A 15,762-nucleotide genomic window follows, 5' to 3' on the forward strand; every position below is an offset into this window, starting at 1 on the left:
ACTCTATTCTTAATTGAATAAAGAAAACAAATTGGCATAGTTACTGCAGGAGAAGTGGGTACCTCATGATGAATAATTTGTGAGTCCAACTTTAACTACACTTGACATTTTTCCTTAGGTCGCTGACAGACTGATTAGTGAGTTAACTGCTGATGGTACCTATTCTGTGGAGGGACTCTTTCAGTTCTGGGACTTATGCTGTTCAATCAACTAGGTATCCTCTGTGATGGGACTAAAGCCTCAGTCTTGATCAAAGGGCTTTGGAGGAAGCATGGTTGAACTGATTGGCTGTGAATGTTAATCACTCCATAGGACGCACTGATAATTTACAGCATTGTTGTAACTCTCTGGTGTTCATAAAATGAACTTAATAACCCGGTGCCACCATGGGATAAGCTGCTTTCTCTCTGCAATTGAATACACAGACTTGCTTGCATAATGGTGTTGAAAAAACCTGCATTAAAAAGAGTGAGCAGCTGTATGATGAAGGAGACGGCTCTGCAACAGATTTGTTAATTATCTCCTTTGATTCACAGAGGGTGTTTGTGAGATATGGTTGACCAGTGAAGACACGGGGGCTTACGGCAGAGATATTGGCTCCAGCCTCCCAGCCCTGCTATGGAAGCTGGTTGAAGTGATTCCTGAGGGAGCGATGCTGAGGCTGGGCATGACCAATCCACCCTATATTTTAGAGCACCTGGAGGTAAGGAAAAGCAGCTTATTTCCATGCTGACACAGACCTGAACCAACGCAGACAGCGTGGTGGCAGCCTCAGCACCATCCCACGAGTTTCCTTTAAGACCACTTTTCACATTTCTTTTGTGGTCTCATGTTACCAAGAATGAATTGGGAATTTCAAGTCCCCTTCTTTGTCATTCTGCACATCTTGTTTCTGTTTCCTCACCCTTAGTTAATGTTGCCTCGGTTTTTTAGCATTTGCCATCTTGTCCCAGTTCTTTGTATCTTGCTTACAACCCTTCAGTTTTCCAATGTGTAAATTTGCCTCAATCCCTCCATTTTTAACCCTTGTCTATTTCAGGACAGATAATATGGTGCATTGATTTTGCAACCAACTGTGAACATTGCATTATCTGAACCGCTGTTAGCCCTACCAGTAAGGATACTGTGCTGCAGAATTTTTAAACTCCATCCCTTTGTCTGGCGATAGGGGTGAATTGAGATCAAAGAGACACAGAGCTTCATATTCTTCCACTTGGTTCTCTTGTGACCAGTGTGAAAAAAGGAGTTATAATAATGCAAGATCCAGAGTCTTATTTTTGTAACTTCCATGGATCAGGTTGCTTACCCTCAAGTAGCCTACTGTTAAATTAGGAAAATGGACATTTGTACAAGTAACTATGGTGGTTGTTATTGTTTAGTCACTCAGTTATCTCCAACTCTTTTGTGACCCCATGGACTGTTTGCCTGCCAGGCTCCTCTGTCCATGGGATTTTCCAAGCAAGAATACTGGAGTGGGTTGCCATTTCCTCCTCCAAACTCTTCCCAACCCGGGGACTGAACCCATGTCTCCTACGTTACAGGTGGATTCTTTACCACTGAGCCTCCAGGGAAGCCCAAGTAACTGTGGTACTTGATGACAAATGATACAATAAGTATGAGCAAAGAATATGGACAAGGGAGCAACCATTTAAATGAAAAAGTATGTGCTGGGATCCATGATTTTTATTTGAGAAGTAAATTATGCTATTAATCTCATAGTTGAGGACAAGTACTCTTGGAAAATCATGCACAAAGTGTAGAAACAAGTCACTTATATTTTTAATCAGTTGTGTTCTTTGCAATAAGTTTGCACAGAAAAATGACTTTGCAAAATTTTAAAAGCAAGTATAGTGGCTGAAATTAAATGTGTAAGTGCAAATAAATATCCCTGAATTGCTTCTGTTAGTTTGGTTTAGAGGCGTTTACCACGAGGTTGTTTCTGAAAAGTCACGCTACTCTGAGCAAACTATTTTAGAAATTCTGAAAACAGTTGATCACAATCTGGTTGTTAAATATAAATATATAATGAAGAGATTTAGCAATTTTGTTACATTTTCCCAGCAAGATCTTTTTAGTAACTGTGTGTGATTTATATGTTAACTGTGGTACTTTGGGCAGTGTGGGACAATTATGATTTGCTATTTAAAAATAAGTTGCAAGCATGTCTGTTTTTACTTAACTCTTCGACTTTGAACTTGAAAAACCAAGATGATACTCTGTAAAAACTCAAATCTGCTAAGAGCGGTCTTGCTGTGTCTGCAGTAAATGTGAGGCATCGTGAAGACCAGGAGATGTGTTGGGTCTTTGGTGGGTAGGAAGAGAAGTAAGCCCTGCCAGCATACAGATACAGGCCACTTTCTTTGGATTAAAAAAAAACAACAACTCATTAAAGATCAAGGGAACATTGGTAGCCACAGTCAGAGAAGCTCAGGTGGGTATAAACACAAGGGGGAAAAAATAATGTATTGGCTCTGAGATGAGTAACCTAATATCTCTTGGAAAAAATTCAGCCCTTTAATTAATTGCAAAATTGCAGAAGCTAATATTGCAGTTAGAGCAAACCCTAATGCTCAGCACCTGGCAAGGTGCTAGAGTTGTTGACCTCCAAATTGATGCTCCAGAAGAGCCACTAAATCAACAGAAGATGCCAAATGCAGCTTTATGCTTTACCTGGAAAAACAGTAGGTGTTTAGTTCATAGATTGTAGTTAGATTGAAAATAACTTTCATTTGTCAAAACGTTGTTGTTGTTCAGTCACCCACTTGTGTCTGACTTCACAATCTCATGAACTGCAGCACGCCAGGCCTCCCTGTTCCTCACTATCTCTTCACTATCTCCTGGAGTTTTCCCAAGTTCATGTCCATTGCATCGGTGATGCCATTCAGCCATCCCATCCTCTGTAGGCCTCTTCTCCTGCCTTCAATCTTTACCAGCATCAGGGTCTTTTCCAATGAGTTGGCTGTTTGCATTAGGTGACCAAATTATTGGTCATAACATTACCTTTATAAAAATGCTTGCTTTAAGATATCTATAATGTTGGCCTTCCCTCCTTCATTCTCATCTTCATGACGGCATTGTCATCATCTGTCTCTTGATACCCCAACCAGTAGTGACTCAATGAATGAGTGCATCAAAGGGTGAATAAAGAAGAGCTTTCTTCATAAAATAGATTGTAGATCCCATGCTGTAGTTTTGAATTTCAAAGTCTTAACATTCTGGCCAGAAGAGGCAGCACAAGATGACAAAGTAAATGAGCTTCAAGGGCTTCCATGTGTGAAAAAGGACATTAGGGAAGGGAGCCAACCCGAGGGAGCCTCAGCCCGTACCCACAGTGCATTGTATTTACCCATTTTCCTCTTACTAAGCTTAGACCACTCTGAAGAAATTACTTTATTTATCTAAAGTGCTGAAGAGAGTTCATCAATAAGGAAAGAAAGAAAACAGAAGAAAAGCTGAAAATAGAGGGGAAAAAAAATTCCACTGAATGACCGACTTTTTTTAAACCGTCAGGATAGAAGGTAGCCACTCTTGAATAACTTCTCTGATGCTTTAATACCTTTATGGTGGGCATTCCTGGCAAATTATATAGGGAGGACCCAGCCTTTTTTGTTTCTGGAAGATGCTTCATGCTACAGACTTTAATTACAGAGCGCTTTAGTAGGTGGCTTTACTTCCTCTTGGTTCTGTTCACTTCACATTACCTGACTCTTGAGATTTTTCTTAAACTCTTTTAACAGTTTCTTTTTTTAAAATTGAACAGTTGCTGTGGTACATATACACCATGGAATATTACTCAGCCATTAAAAAGAATTCATTTGAACCAGTTCTAATGAGATGGATGAAACTGGAGCCCATTATACAGAGTGAAGTAAGCCAGAAAGATAAAAGAACATTACAGCATACTAACACATATATATGTAATTTAGAAAGATGGTAACGACAACCCTATATGCAAAACAGAAAAAGAGACACAGAAGTACAGAACAGACTTTTGAACTCTGTGGGAGAAGGTGAGGGTGGGATGTTTCAAAAGAACAGCATGTATATTATCTATGGTGAAACAGATCACCAGCCCAGGCGGGATGCATGAGACAAGTGCTCGGGCCTGGTGCACTGGGAAGACCCAGAGGAATCGGGTGGAGAGGGAGGTGGGAGGAGGGATCGGGATGGGGAATACGTGTAAATCTATGGCTGATTCATATCAATGTATGACAAAACCCACTGAAAAAATAAATAAATAAATAAAGGAAAACAAAAAATAAAATAAAATTGAACAGTTTAAAGGAAAATACCAAAGTTTCTATCATTATTTAAATGTGTGGAAAAATGGGTCTGTTGAAAATATATTTTATTAAATCTTCCTAGGAACAGAAGATATCACACTTAACATAGGACGTAGGTTTAAGTTTCTATTGAGAGTCTAGCATTATGTGTGGCACTTTATATAGCAGATATTGCATAAATGTGTAATGAATAAAAGGAAAGGAGGGAGAATTCTTAATCCCTAACAGGCAGTCAAAGTTGAGTATCTGATTGGAACACCTAAAAACCCTATTTTTAACTTATGGATGCTGTAAAAAACCATAGGGGATTCATTTTAAATGGTGACATAACTGACAAAGATATCTTATTTATACACACACACATATATATGTATATATAATCTATATATGCATGTGTGTGTGTATAAAATGCTTGGTGGGAAAACGTCCTGAAATTGAAGTAACATAATTATAATCTATGTAATAATTATTAATTTGAATATGAAATAGGAACTATTGATAAAATAATAGATTAAAAAGCATTTTACCTCATGTAAGATCTGTGATGCCTCTTCATTACTCACCATGTAAAGATAAACTCTTTATCATGACCTATAGGGTCCTGCCAGCAAATTTGGAAAACTCCTCAGTGGCCACAGGACTAGAAAAGGTCAGTTTTCATTCCAATCCCAAAGAAATTGGCAATGCCAAAGAATGTTCAAACTGCCACACAATTGCACTCATCTCACAGGCTAGCAAAGTATTGCTCAAAATTCTCCAATTCAACAGTACATGAACCGTGAACTTCCAGATGTTCAAGCTGGATTTAGAAAAGTCAGAGGAACCAGAGATCAAATTGCCAACCTTCGTTGGATCATCGAAAAAGCAAGAGAGTTCTAGAAAAAATCTGCTTTATTGACTATGCCAAAGCCTTTGACTGTGTGGATCACAACAAACTGTGGAAAATTCTGAAAGAGATGGGAATATCAGACCACCTGACCTGCCTCCTGAGAAATCTGTATGCAGGTCAAGAAGCAACAGTTAGAACTGGACATGGAAAAACAGACTGGTTCCAAGTTGGACAAGGAGTATGTCAAGGCTGTATATTGTCGCCCTGCTTATTTAACTTATATGCAGAGTATATCGTGAGAAATGTCGGGCTGGATGAAGCACAATATTGCCAGGAGAAATGTCAATAACCTCAGATACACAGATGATACCACCCTTAAGGCAGAAAGGGAAGAGGAACTAAAGAGCCTCTTGATGACAGTGAAAGAGGAGAGTGAGAAAGCTGGCTTAAAACTCAACAGTCAGAAAACAAAGATCATGGCATCCAGTCCCATCACTTCATGGCAAATAGATGGGGAAACAATGGAAACAGTGAGAGACTTTATTTTCGGGGGTTTCAAAATCACTGCAGATAGTGAGTGCCGCCATGAAATTAAAGGACACTTGCTCCTTGGAAGAAAAGCTATGACCAACCTAGACAGCATATTAAAAAGCAGAGACATTACTTTGCCAACAAAGGTCCATCTAGTCAAAGCTATGGTTTTTCCAGTGGTCATGAATGGATGTGAGAGTTGAGCTATAAAGAAAGTTGAGTGCCAAAGAATTGATGCTTTTGGACTGTGGTGTTGGAGAAGACTCTTGAGAGTCCCTTGGATTGCATGGAGATCCAACCAGTCAATCCCAAGGAAGTCAGTCCTGAATATTCATTGAAAGGACTGATGCTAAAGTTGAAATTCTGATACATTGGCCATCTGATGTGAAGAACTGACTCATTGGAAAAGACCTTGATGTTGGGAAGAATTGAAGGCAGGAGGAGAAGGGGACGACAGAGGATGAGATGGTTGGATGTCATCACTAACACGATGCACATGAGTTTGAGTAAGCTCTGGGAGTTGGTGATGGACAGGGAAGCCTGGCGTGCTGCCGTCCATGGGGTCGCAAAGAGTTGGACATGACTGAGCGTCTGAACTGACTGACAGGGTCCTTAAGATGCTTTTTTCATTACATTCCTGTTTGTTCTTCCCTTTGCTGTCCTATGATATCTCCTGTATAACCTGCATTTTTAAAAACCATTTTATACTCCTGCTATTTTTACTTTAATTTTTTTTTACATTTCATACTTACCATATGATGACAGTGGGTAGTAATCAGTTAATCAGAATTAATGTTTGCTACTGCATACGTTGACTAATATATTCCCCTAATATGTGCTCCTATAGCATCTAGTAAGAGATATTTTCCCTTTATTTTTGCTTTCTTGTTGATACCGCTAAGATAATAATGCTGGCATATTCCTCTTCAATGAACTCTGACCTTCTAGATGGAGTGGCTTGTGAATTTAATACTCTTGAAACTACATTGCTTGGTTTTGCCCTCTGTGTTGTGGGTAGTCCACAGGTAAGGTATTATGTTACTTCAGACTGACCAGTTGGTGCTAGTGGTAAAGAATCTGCCTGCCAGTGCAGGAGATGCAAGAGATGTGGGTTCAATCCCTGAGCTGGGAAGATCCCCTGGAGTAGAAAATGGCACCCTATTCCATTATTCTTGCCTGGAAGATTCCATGGGCAGAGGAGGCTGGTGGGCTAGTCCGTGGGGTTGCAAAAGAATCGGACACAACTGGGTGAGTTAACAGCATCTTCATTTCATTGACAGAGAAGCCAAGTCTTAGAAAGCTTTAATAATTGACTGCATTACATAAATGATGAGCAGCTGCCTGGTCTCTAATCTCCTCTGATTCTGAAATATTTTCTACAATCCTGCATCTTCCATAAGACCTTCCCCAATAATTTCCAGTTTCTTTCCTCGTTTTTTCAGACTCTGCCCACCATGTCTGTGTTGGCATTCGTCATGGGGCATCATGATTCCTTATTTACACCTAAATCCAACAAAAGCGTTCTCATCTTTAGGGAGAGGCTGTATTGTTTGTCTTTGCATTTCGGCGCCACGGAAAACATGCACTTGAGAAGTGTGTATGGGATGATGTGCTGGCTCTCACGTTACCTGCTATTTGACTGCATGTCTTACACATATTGAGGCACTTTCATATCTGGGCCGGGCATCTGGTTTTGGAATAGTTTGTGGATGGTTGTCATACATGCTTCTCACTGTGAGTCACCCTAGTGTGAGGAGGCACTAGGTGGTGGGGGAAAACCCACCTAAGTGGTATGCTTTAGTTAATTGCCCTGCTAACATATCATGGTGACAGATCCTCTCTTTAGAACTACCTAGAGCTAATGAGTTCATTATATGATTACTGAACTTGTCGATTATTTAGGTTTTTAGCTTCTTTCTTCTCTTTCCTGCCTCTTAGCTTTCACTGCTTTTTATCACCTCCATCAGAGAAATCAACAGTCAAGGATGGTCAAGGAGGAGAAATTAAAACCAGGCAGTTCGTCTTGCTCTTTATTTTATGGGTTGGCTGGTAGGGAAAAGATATGAAAGCTGTTGACCTGTAAGGGATATGCAGATTATCTGTGAATTCGATTTATCTAACCTATCCTGTTCTCCTTGTGTTACAAATAATTTAAAATAACTTTTATCTTCCTTGAAGATGCCTGTATGTCTTAGAGTCATATTAGAATTTTGGTGTACTACTTACAGCCTGGTCCAGAGAGAGCGAGTTGATTAATCTGGAGTACATATGCTTTTTATTAAGGACTTTTCTTATGTTCGGATTATGAATAAAGCAAATTGGTTACTTTTAAATTTATGTTACTCTGCAAAACATTGCTGAAAAGTATTGCCACTCACATTTACATTATTACATTTTAATCAGCTTGATTTAAAATGTATAGTTTTTTACAAGATTTATATTTAGTATATTTGTTATATATATTATATTATGCAAGTTTAATCATAGTGATATTTTAAGTATTCCATGCATTTTTGATTGAGAAATCTTGTAGTTACTATAAGATAGTTTCCTGCTACTCTTGATTTCTTGTATATTTTATTTACTTCTATTTAAAAGACCTGACATTTTAATCTAATTGTTGATTTAGCAAAGTTAATTTATCTGGTGAAAAACAGTAGATATCTCTCAAGGACTTTCGCTGCATGGTAATTTATGAACATTAACAGTATGTTTGGCTTGGTCGACTTCTGAAAAATGCCTCATAGTTTCAAAATAATAGCAAACTCAGTACCTGCTGTGCTTATGTTTCATCAAAGCAATACAGAATTTTCAGATTGAAGTGAACAGTTCACATGTGTCTTTAAAGCTTTGGATTTTTCCTTGAGATTTGTACTTTGCAGCATAATAGAAAAATATGCAAACAGATTTTGTGCTGTTGTATGCAAACTATTTCACCCTTTCCGTGAATAGAAGGGCAAGGAAATGAAAAGGAGAAATCTTTTATTTCTGCAGTCCACTATAGCTTTTGAGTCTTGTCAGTGTGGTTTGATGTGACTGTTGGCACCCAGCTTTCTACTAATTAGAATTACCAGCACTTTACTTCATTCTTAACCTGCCATTGATTTCTGACTGGATTTCAAGAGATCAGTGAAACTTCTGAAACTGGAAACCAGAGTTTGTGCCTCTGAAAATTTAGGGGGAGGAGGCCTTCATCAAAAAGGATTTCTATGTCTTTAATAAAGAGCTCGTCAAGCCTAATTCTGAGAGCTGGGAGCAGCACCCCCTAGAAAGGAAGATAAACAGGGCTTGTGCCCCAGTCCTGTTTGCTGAATGACTTGAATCCTGGTAAAATCACAAAATAAATTCATTTATTTATGAAAGCACTGCTTGTATTTTTTAAATTAATTTTTATTGGAATATAGCTGCTCTACAATATTGTGTTGTTTCTTCTGTACAGCAAAGTCAGTCATCCACACACCCAGTCTTTCTTAGATTCTGTTCCCACATAGGTCATTACAGAGTACTGAGTAGAGTTGCCTGTGTTACACAGCAGGCTCTTATTAGTTATCTGTTTTGCTTATAGTAGTGTTTGAGTGACTAAGTCTCGTAACAGCACACAGGCCAGAGGACCCAGAAAAGAAACGAGCTCATAAAGAGTTAAGACTTGCTCTCAACAAATACCTGTTGCTATCCTCACAGCCACAGACTCATCAGTTTCATCAGGAATTTTATGTTTGTCATCCCAGGTATATTTTTCCCAGGGGGAGAATGAACTATCTTGTGCATGACTGTTTCTCATGTTGAAAACCTTATCTCTGTCTTCTTGGGGAGAACAGTGGAAAATCCATGTTTTAAGATTCTGTTTATGTGGCGGTAATTTATACAGCGACTCACCCTGTGGGCCACCCTGCTGCCCTCAGTTTCTGAATGACCAGATAGCACGGACAGGAGCGTAGACTCAGCAAAGGAATATAGATAGATTGGTTTTGGTTATCATAATATGGTTTAATCCACTTGGTGATAAAATTATCTGAACTTTGCAACCACTGATAACATTTTTTCTCTTGCCATTGGCCTAAATTTTTACGTATTGCTTAAGAAATCTAGTGACTTACTGACAATCATTCCCCGAAGAGATGATCATTTTCCTGAGAGGAAAAAACATGGAGATAAAACGTGGGTCAAGATAATAAGTGAAAAGGCCTCAGCAAATGCCTTATAAAGAAACTTATGTCACAGTCAAATATCTGGAATTATGTGAGTGTGTGTGTGTGCATGTGTGTATCTTTCTCTCTCTTTCTATATATATATATATAATTTATATATCCTTTAACAAAGCAGAACACTTTAATATATCAGAATTGTAAATATAATTCTAGGATACTAGAAGTCTGGAAATTCACGTATTTTGATTGTGGCATACAAAATAATCCTGTTTCATCTTTTAGTATTCTGGTGTACATCTCAGTTTCCAAAGAAGGGCATTAGATATGTATATGCTTTAATTTGCATCTTAAAAGGCATTTCACTTTGCCATTTTCCTGAATCCTTAATTTCACAGGAGTAGCTGAGAAGGCTTCCATGTCACCTGTCAAAATTAGTATAGTTCAAACTCCACAATACACCATCTGTGGGCTTTATCTTCCTCATTAATTTAGGAAGTCAGTTATGCTCAAACCATTGAGAAAAGCTGCCTCTGACTTTTCCTTCAACAGCACAGAACATGGCTAACACATAAGGCATTCGATGTAATTTTTTCTTTACACCTTTCTTTGAATACTAGGATCATTTCTGTATTGATTTCTTTGCTCTGATAGCCTACAAAAGGCTACCGTACACCATTGCTAATTCAGCACTTAGTAAAGTGAAATCTTCATAGTCAGGTGGGTAATGGAATTTTCACGTGATTCATGGTGTAGAACAGAAAGGTTGGTAATGAAGTTAATGGTTCATAGAATAATTGAGAGACATTCTGCACATTTTTCAGAAATAGTTCCTTGGTTTGCTTCTATTTATTTTTAATCTAATAAATTGTTTGTTGTTTTTAGATCCAGTGTGCATCTGTCCTGTTTCCCATATCTTCCTTTGCCTACCACAAAAATAATCCACATGAAAATGTTAGGCTTTCACATTTTAAGTCCAAAATTCTTTAATGTCATTTAACAGTAAATGATGGTTTACTTCTGGCCAACTCTGTTATCTTAAAATTTAAATTATGGGAGTAGGTCTGGTGAGGTCTTTACAACCTCCAGACATTCTTTGGATTCATTGGAGAGTATATAACTCCATTGCTAATACTAGCAAAGGGGTACTCTTTTGCCCCCTTCTGATGCCTATGTCAGAAGCTTTCTCTATCTCCTTTATACTTTAATAAAACTTTATTACACACACACACACACACACAAGAAAATGTTAGGCTTTCGCATTTTAAGTCCAAAATTCTTTAATGTCATTTAACAGTAAATGATGATTGTGTCTTAAATTGGAAACATAAGGGTTCTTAAACTATTAAGAATGCCTTTATTTGAATGTGTTGAACAGAACTATCAAGTAGATAATAAGCATGAGTGGTATATGTATAATAAATCATTGTTAGCATTAGTGGGTGCTGCACGTGGGCCAGATAAGTCAAACTGTTTAGAGTAATATTGAAAGTTCTCCAGTTGTTCATTAGTTTAGGGGGTCAGAAATCTGTTCTGTAGCTTTATAGCTTGTATTTTTCTCTGTTTTTCAAATTGCTGTGAAAAGTTTGCTCCTCGTAAAACCTAGTTTGATTAGAGAAAATATTGTTGATAAATCTATCTATAATATGTGGCAACAAAGAAGTAACTTTCATAGTTAAGTGTTAAAATATGTCTAAAAAGCAAGCTTTACATCAGCCTTTTATTACATAGTCATATGGAATAGCAGCCTAAATGCTACTCATTTGAAATTTCAGACATTCATCTTTTCCTTCATTGTGTGCTCTATATTCACATTTCATTTTTCCACCTCAGTAGATCTTATTTTTTGTTCCTCTATTGCTCTATTACTGTTAGGTAGGTAGCATAGGAAACAGGAGTCCAAAATGGCGGTGGAGAAAAGACAAGGAAGGGAAAAGCCCGCGAAAATAGAACAGAGGGAGGTCAAGGAAGGTCGGAGGACCGGAGTGAGGACTCCAGGGAGGACAACGCTCCTGGCCAAGCCCGATTTGCATAGGGCAGGCCCAGGGCGAGGGAAAACATATAAAAAGAGGAGCCAAAGGGCTTCCCGCCCCCGCGTGTGCATGCGCGCTTTCTCTCTCTCCCCATCCCTCGCGTGCGTGCACTCTTTCTCTCTCCCGCGTGTGTGCGCGCTCTCTGTCTCTCCCCCTTCTCCCATGCATGCATGCACTTTCTCTCTCTCTCCCCCTCTCTCCCATGCGTGCATGCGTGCTCTCTCTCTCCCCCACACATGCATGTGCTTTCTCTCTCTTTCTCTCTCTCTTCCGCCGTGTGCGTGCACTGTCTCTCTCTCTGTCTCTCTCTTCCGCGTGTGTTCGCTCTCTCTCCCCCCACGTGTGCATGCGCGCTCTCTCTCTCTCTCTCCTCCCGCACTCGCTGGCTCTCTCTACCCCCAGGTGCAGTGCACTCTTTCTCTCTGTCCCGCGTGTGTGCGTGCTGTCTCTACGCCCCCGCCCCAAGCGTGCATGCACTTTCTCTGTCTCTCTCCCCCCACGTGCTTGCACTCTTTCTCTCTCTCTCTGTCTCTCTCTCCCACGTGCCTGCACTCCTCCACTGCCTTCTGTAAGTGTCTTTGGGTTGGCATGCCCTCACACTTGGAAGATGGGTTCTCCTGCTATCTTCTAAATAAAATAGAGCTGTAACACTGATTTGTCTAAGAGCTATAACACGGTTTGTCCAAGACCCAAGAGCTGTGACGCGCCGCGGACTTTAATGTCCCTCGCTCCAAATCTTTGTTGTGAGGAGACAGAGAACTGAGGAGCATACACTCGCCTGACAATTACTGTCTTTGTGTTAGCTTCCTAAGGTCACTGTAACAGAGTACCACAGATGGGGTGTCCTAAAATAACAGAAATCTCTGCTCGCAGTTTGGGAGGCTAGAGGTTCCTGAGTCCAAGTGTTGTCAGGGTTGGTTCCTTCTGAGCTGTTCTCTCTCCCGGCTCCTGCTGATTGCTGACAGTCCTTGGCGTGCCTGGGCAGGTGGACATAGCACTGCAGTCTGTTTCCACTGTAACATGGTGTTCTCCTCTCTCTGTGACTAAACCTCCTCTCCTTTATGAGGGCACCAGTCATTGGATTAGAGCCCACACTAACTCACTGTGACTTCATTTAAACTTGATTACATCTGCAAAGACCCTGTTTCCAAAGAAGCTCATTTTCATAGGTTCTGGGGATGATGATGTCAAAAATGTCTTTTTGTGACTCACAGTTCAGCCCACAACAGCATTCTTTTGTGGTAAATACATATCCTCTATATGCCATTTGAATTTATATATTATAATCTTTAAAATTACTTTCTCAGTGCTTACTTTGGTATCTTAATCTATAGTAGTCTAGTTTAGGCTAATATCAACTTTGCGATAGGATGCACAGTTTTTGCTTCTATATGTAGCTCAATTCTCTCTCCCCTTCTTTATGCTGATGTTATCATACACAAGCATATTTTTATAAAATGTACATATAACTACATGTTCATAATTAATGCTTCATGCAGTTAAGTTAGAAAGACAAAAATAAGAGTTACAAACAGAAACCACATTTATATCATCTTGTATATTTACCTTTACCCGTGTTCTTTATTTCTTCATGTGGATTGGAGTTTACTATGTAGTGTCATTTCATTTGGGCCTTGATGGACTCTATTTAGTATTTCTAAATTGAGGTTCTTAGCGAAGTATTCTCTCAGTTTTTGTTTATCTAGGCATGTGCTAAGTTGCCTCAGTCGTGTCTGACTCTTTGCAACCCTGTGGACTGTAGCCCACCAGACTTCTCTGTCTGTGGGATTCTCCGGGCAAGAATACTGGAGTGGGTTGCCATGCCTTCCTCTAGGGGATCTTCCTGACCCAGGGATCAAACCCACATCTCTTGTGTCTCCTGCCTTGGCAGATGGGTTCTTTACTACTATCGCTACCTGGGATAGCTTAGCTTTTTCTTTACTTTTGAAAGATGGCTTCTCTGGAGAGAGAATTCTTAGTTAGCAGTCTTTCAGCAGTTTATATTTGCCTTTCCACTACCTTCTGGCCTCTGATTCCTGATAGCAACTGTTAATCTTATTGAGGATCACTTATTAATGATGAGATACTTGTCTCTTGCTGTTATCAGGATTCCCTTTTTGTCTTTCACTGGTTTGTGAGATCGCTACGTATAGATCTCTTTGAGTTTATCGTATTTAGAATTCATACAGCTTCAAGGTTATGCAGATTAATGGTTTTCCTCAAATTTCTGAGTTTGGGGATATAATTGTCTCAGATATTTTTCTACTTTTTTCTTCCCTTCTAAAATTCATATTATGTATGTATTCACATGTCTGATGGTATCCCACAGATTTGAGACACTATTAATTTTTACTCATTGTTTTTTTCTTTCTGTTCCTCGGACCGAGTAATCTCAATTAACCTATCTTCAATTTTGCTGATTGTTTCTTATGCCAGCTCAAATCTGCTGAGATCCTACTGTGAATTTTTAAATTTCATTTCTTTTACTTTTCATACCAGAATGTCTTCTCATTATTGGTATTCTTTATTCAGTGAGACATCGTTCTCATGCTTTTCCTTAATTCTTTAAGCATGATTTTCTTTACTTCTTTGAAAGTCTTAATCAGTCAATCGTGTCTCTCTTTGCGACCCTGTGGACTATAGCCCATCAGGGTGCTCTGTCCATGGAATTCTTCAGGCAAGAATACTAGAATGGGTAGCCATTCCCTTCTCCAGGGATTTGTCCCAACCCAAAGATTGAACCCAGGTCTCCTGCATTGTAGGCAGATTCTTTACCACCTGAGCCACCTAGTTAAAATAATGATTTAAAGTCATTGTCTAGCAAGTCCACCATGTGGGCTTTTGCTGGGTGAATTACTACTGATTGCTTTTTTTCTCTGTGTTTTTCATGCTTTGTAATTTTTTGTTGAAAACTAGACTTTTAAATATAATGTGGCAGCTCTGGAAATCAGATACTCTTTACTCCCCAGGATGTATTGTTGTTGGTGATGGTTTAGTGACTTTTTAAAATTCAGTCAAGTCAGTACTTTGTTATATGTGGCCAGTGAAGTCTCTATCAAATTAAAAGCTTAATAGTCAACTAATGATTGGACAGAAATTTCCTTAAATGCCTAGAACCAATAAGTTTTTGTCTTTGCAGAAGAGCCCTTTATGCATATTGGAGCATCCTTCAGCACTCAGGTTGCTTACCATTCCTGTTTGTGTAAAATCTCAGACTTAGCCAGAGGTGAGAGCTAAGGGCCTTCTCATGTCTGCTGAGTAGGTGCATAGCGAGACACGCACACGTCCTTGTGCCTGCACACAGCCTTCTAGAGTCCCAGGAATATGTCAGTGTATTTCAAAACCCCTTCTGGACATCACATTCCCTAGCTTTTCCTTTTAAGCTTTTTGATTTGCTTATTATTTGCTCTGTTATTTGCAGCCCCAGGCAGCCATGATGTTAAGCAATTGCAGCTGATTATTTTTGACAAATGCCCCTGGGAAAAAGGCTTTTCTCACTGGGTGAGTGCCAGGTCAGGTTAAATAAGAAATCCATGTGAGTGGAGTCTTCCATGAAACCACGACACAGGTCAAATAGTGACAGTTTTTCTGGGAATGGAGTTTTGAAGGAGCTCCAACCCTCTTCTGCCCCCTCCAGTGGCTGCCACAGCTGCCGGTTTTCACCATGATTAAAGATGGTTGGTTTTTAAGGCCACCACAGAACTGAGGAGTGGGAGGTGAGAAAAGAGCCAGTTTAAAATGCCACGTAACTCTGTGTTCTTACCGAGACTCCTCCACTTTTCCTGAATAAACACTCCTCAGGTTGCTGTAAGCCTTTAGTTAATTTCCAGAGTTCTGGAAAAAAATTGATTCTGACCATTTTTGTCACTGTCCTCATCGTCTTTTTATGGGAGAGAGGCTTTTCAGGGGTGTTTACTCTGCCATCCCTGCTGATGTCAATA

General features: G+C 39.5%; 1 protein-coding gene across 6 annotated transcripts in view; it reads left to right on the forward strand.

Moving 5' to 3' along the window:
* CDKAL1 (CDK5 regulatory subunit associated protein 1 like 1) overlaps window positions 1–15,762 on the forward strand; it is a 579,481-nt gene that overhangs the window by 344,501 nt on the left and 219,218 nt on the right. For all 6 annotated transcript variants that reach the window (XM_043449766.1, XM_043449768.1, XM_043449770.1 and 3 more), the window contains one exon: window positions 537–703. In XM_043449766.1, coding sequence (XP_043305701.1) covers window positions 537–703 — 167 coding nt within the window. The remainder of the gene's footprint in view (window positions 1–536; window positions 704–15,762) is intronic.

This window comes from Cervus canadensis, chromosome 28 (genome assembly GCF_019320065.1).
Source record: "Cervus canadensis isolate Bull #8, Minnesota chromosome 28, ASM1932006v1, whole genome shotgun sequence".
In the NCBI taxonomy this organism is placed as follows: domain Eukaryota; kingdom Metazoa; phylum Chordata; class Mammalia; order Artiodactyla; family Cervidae; genus Cervus; species Cervus canadensis.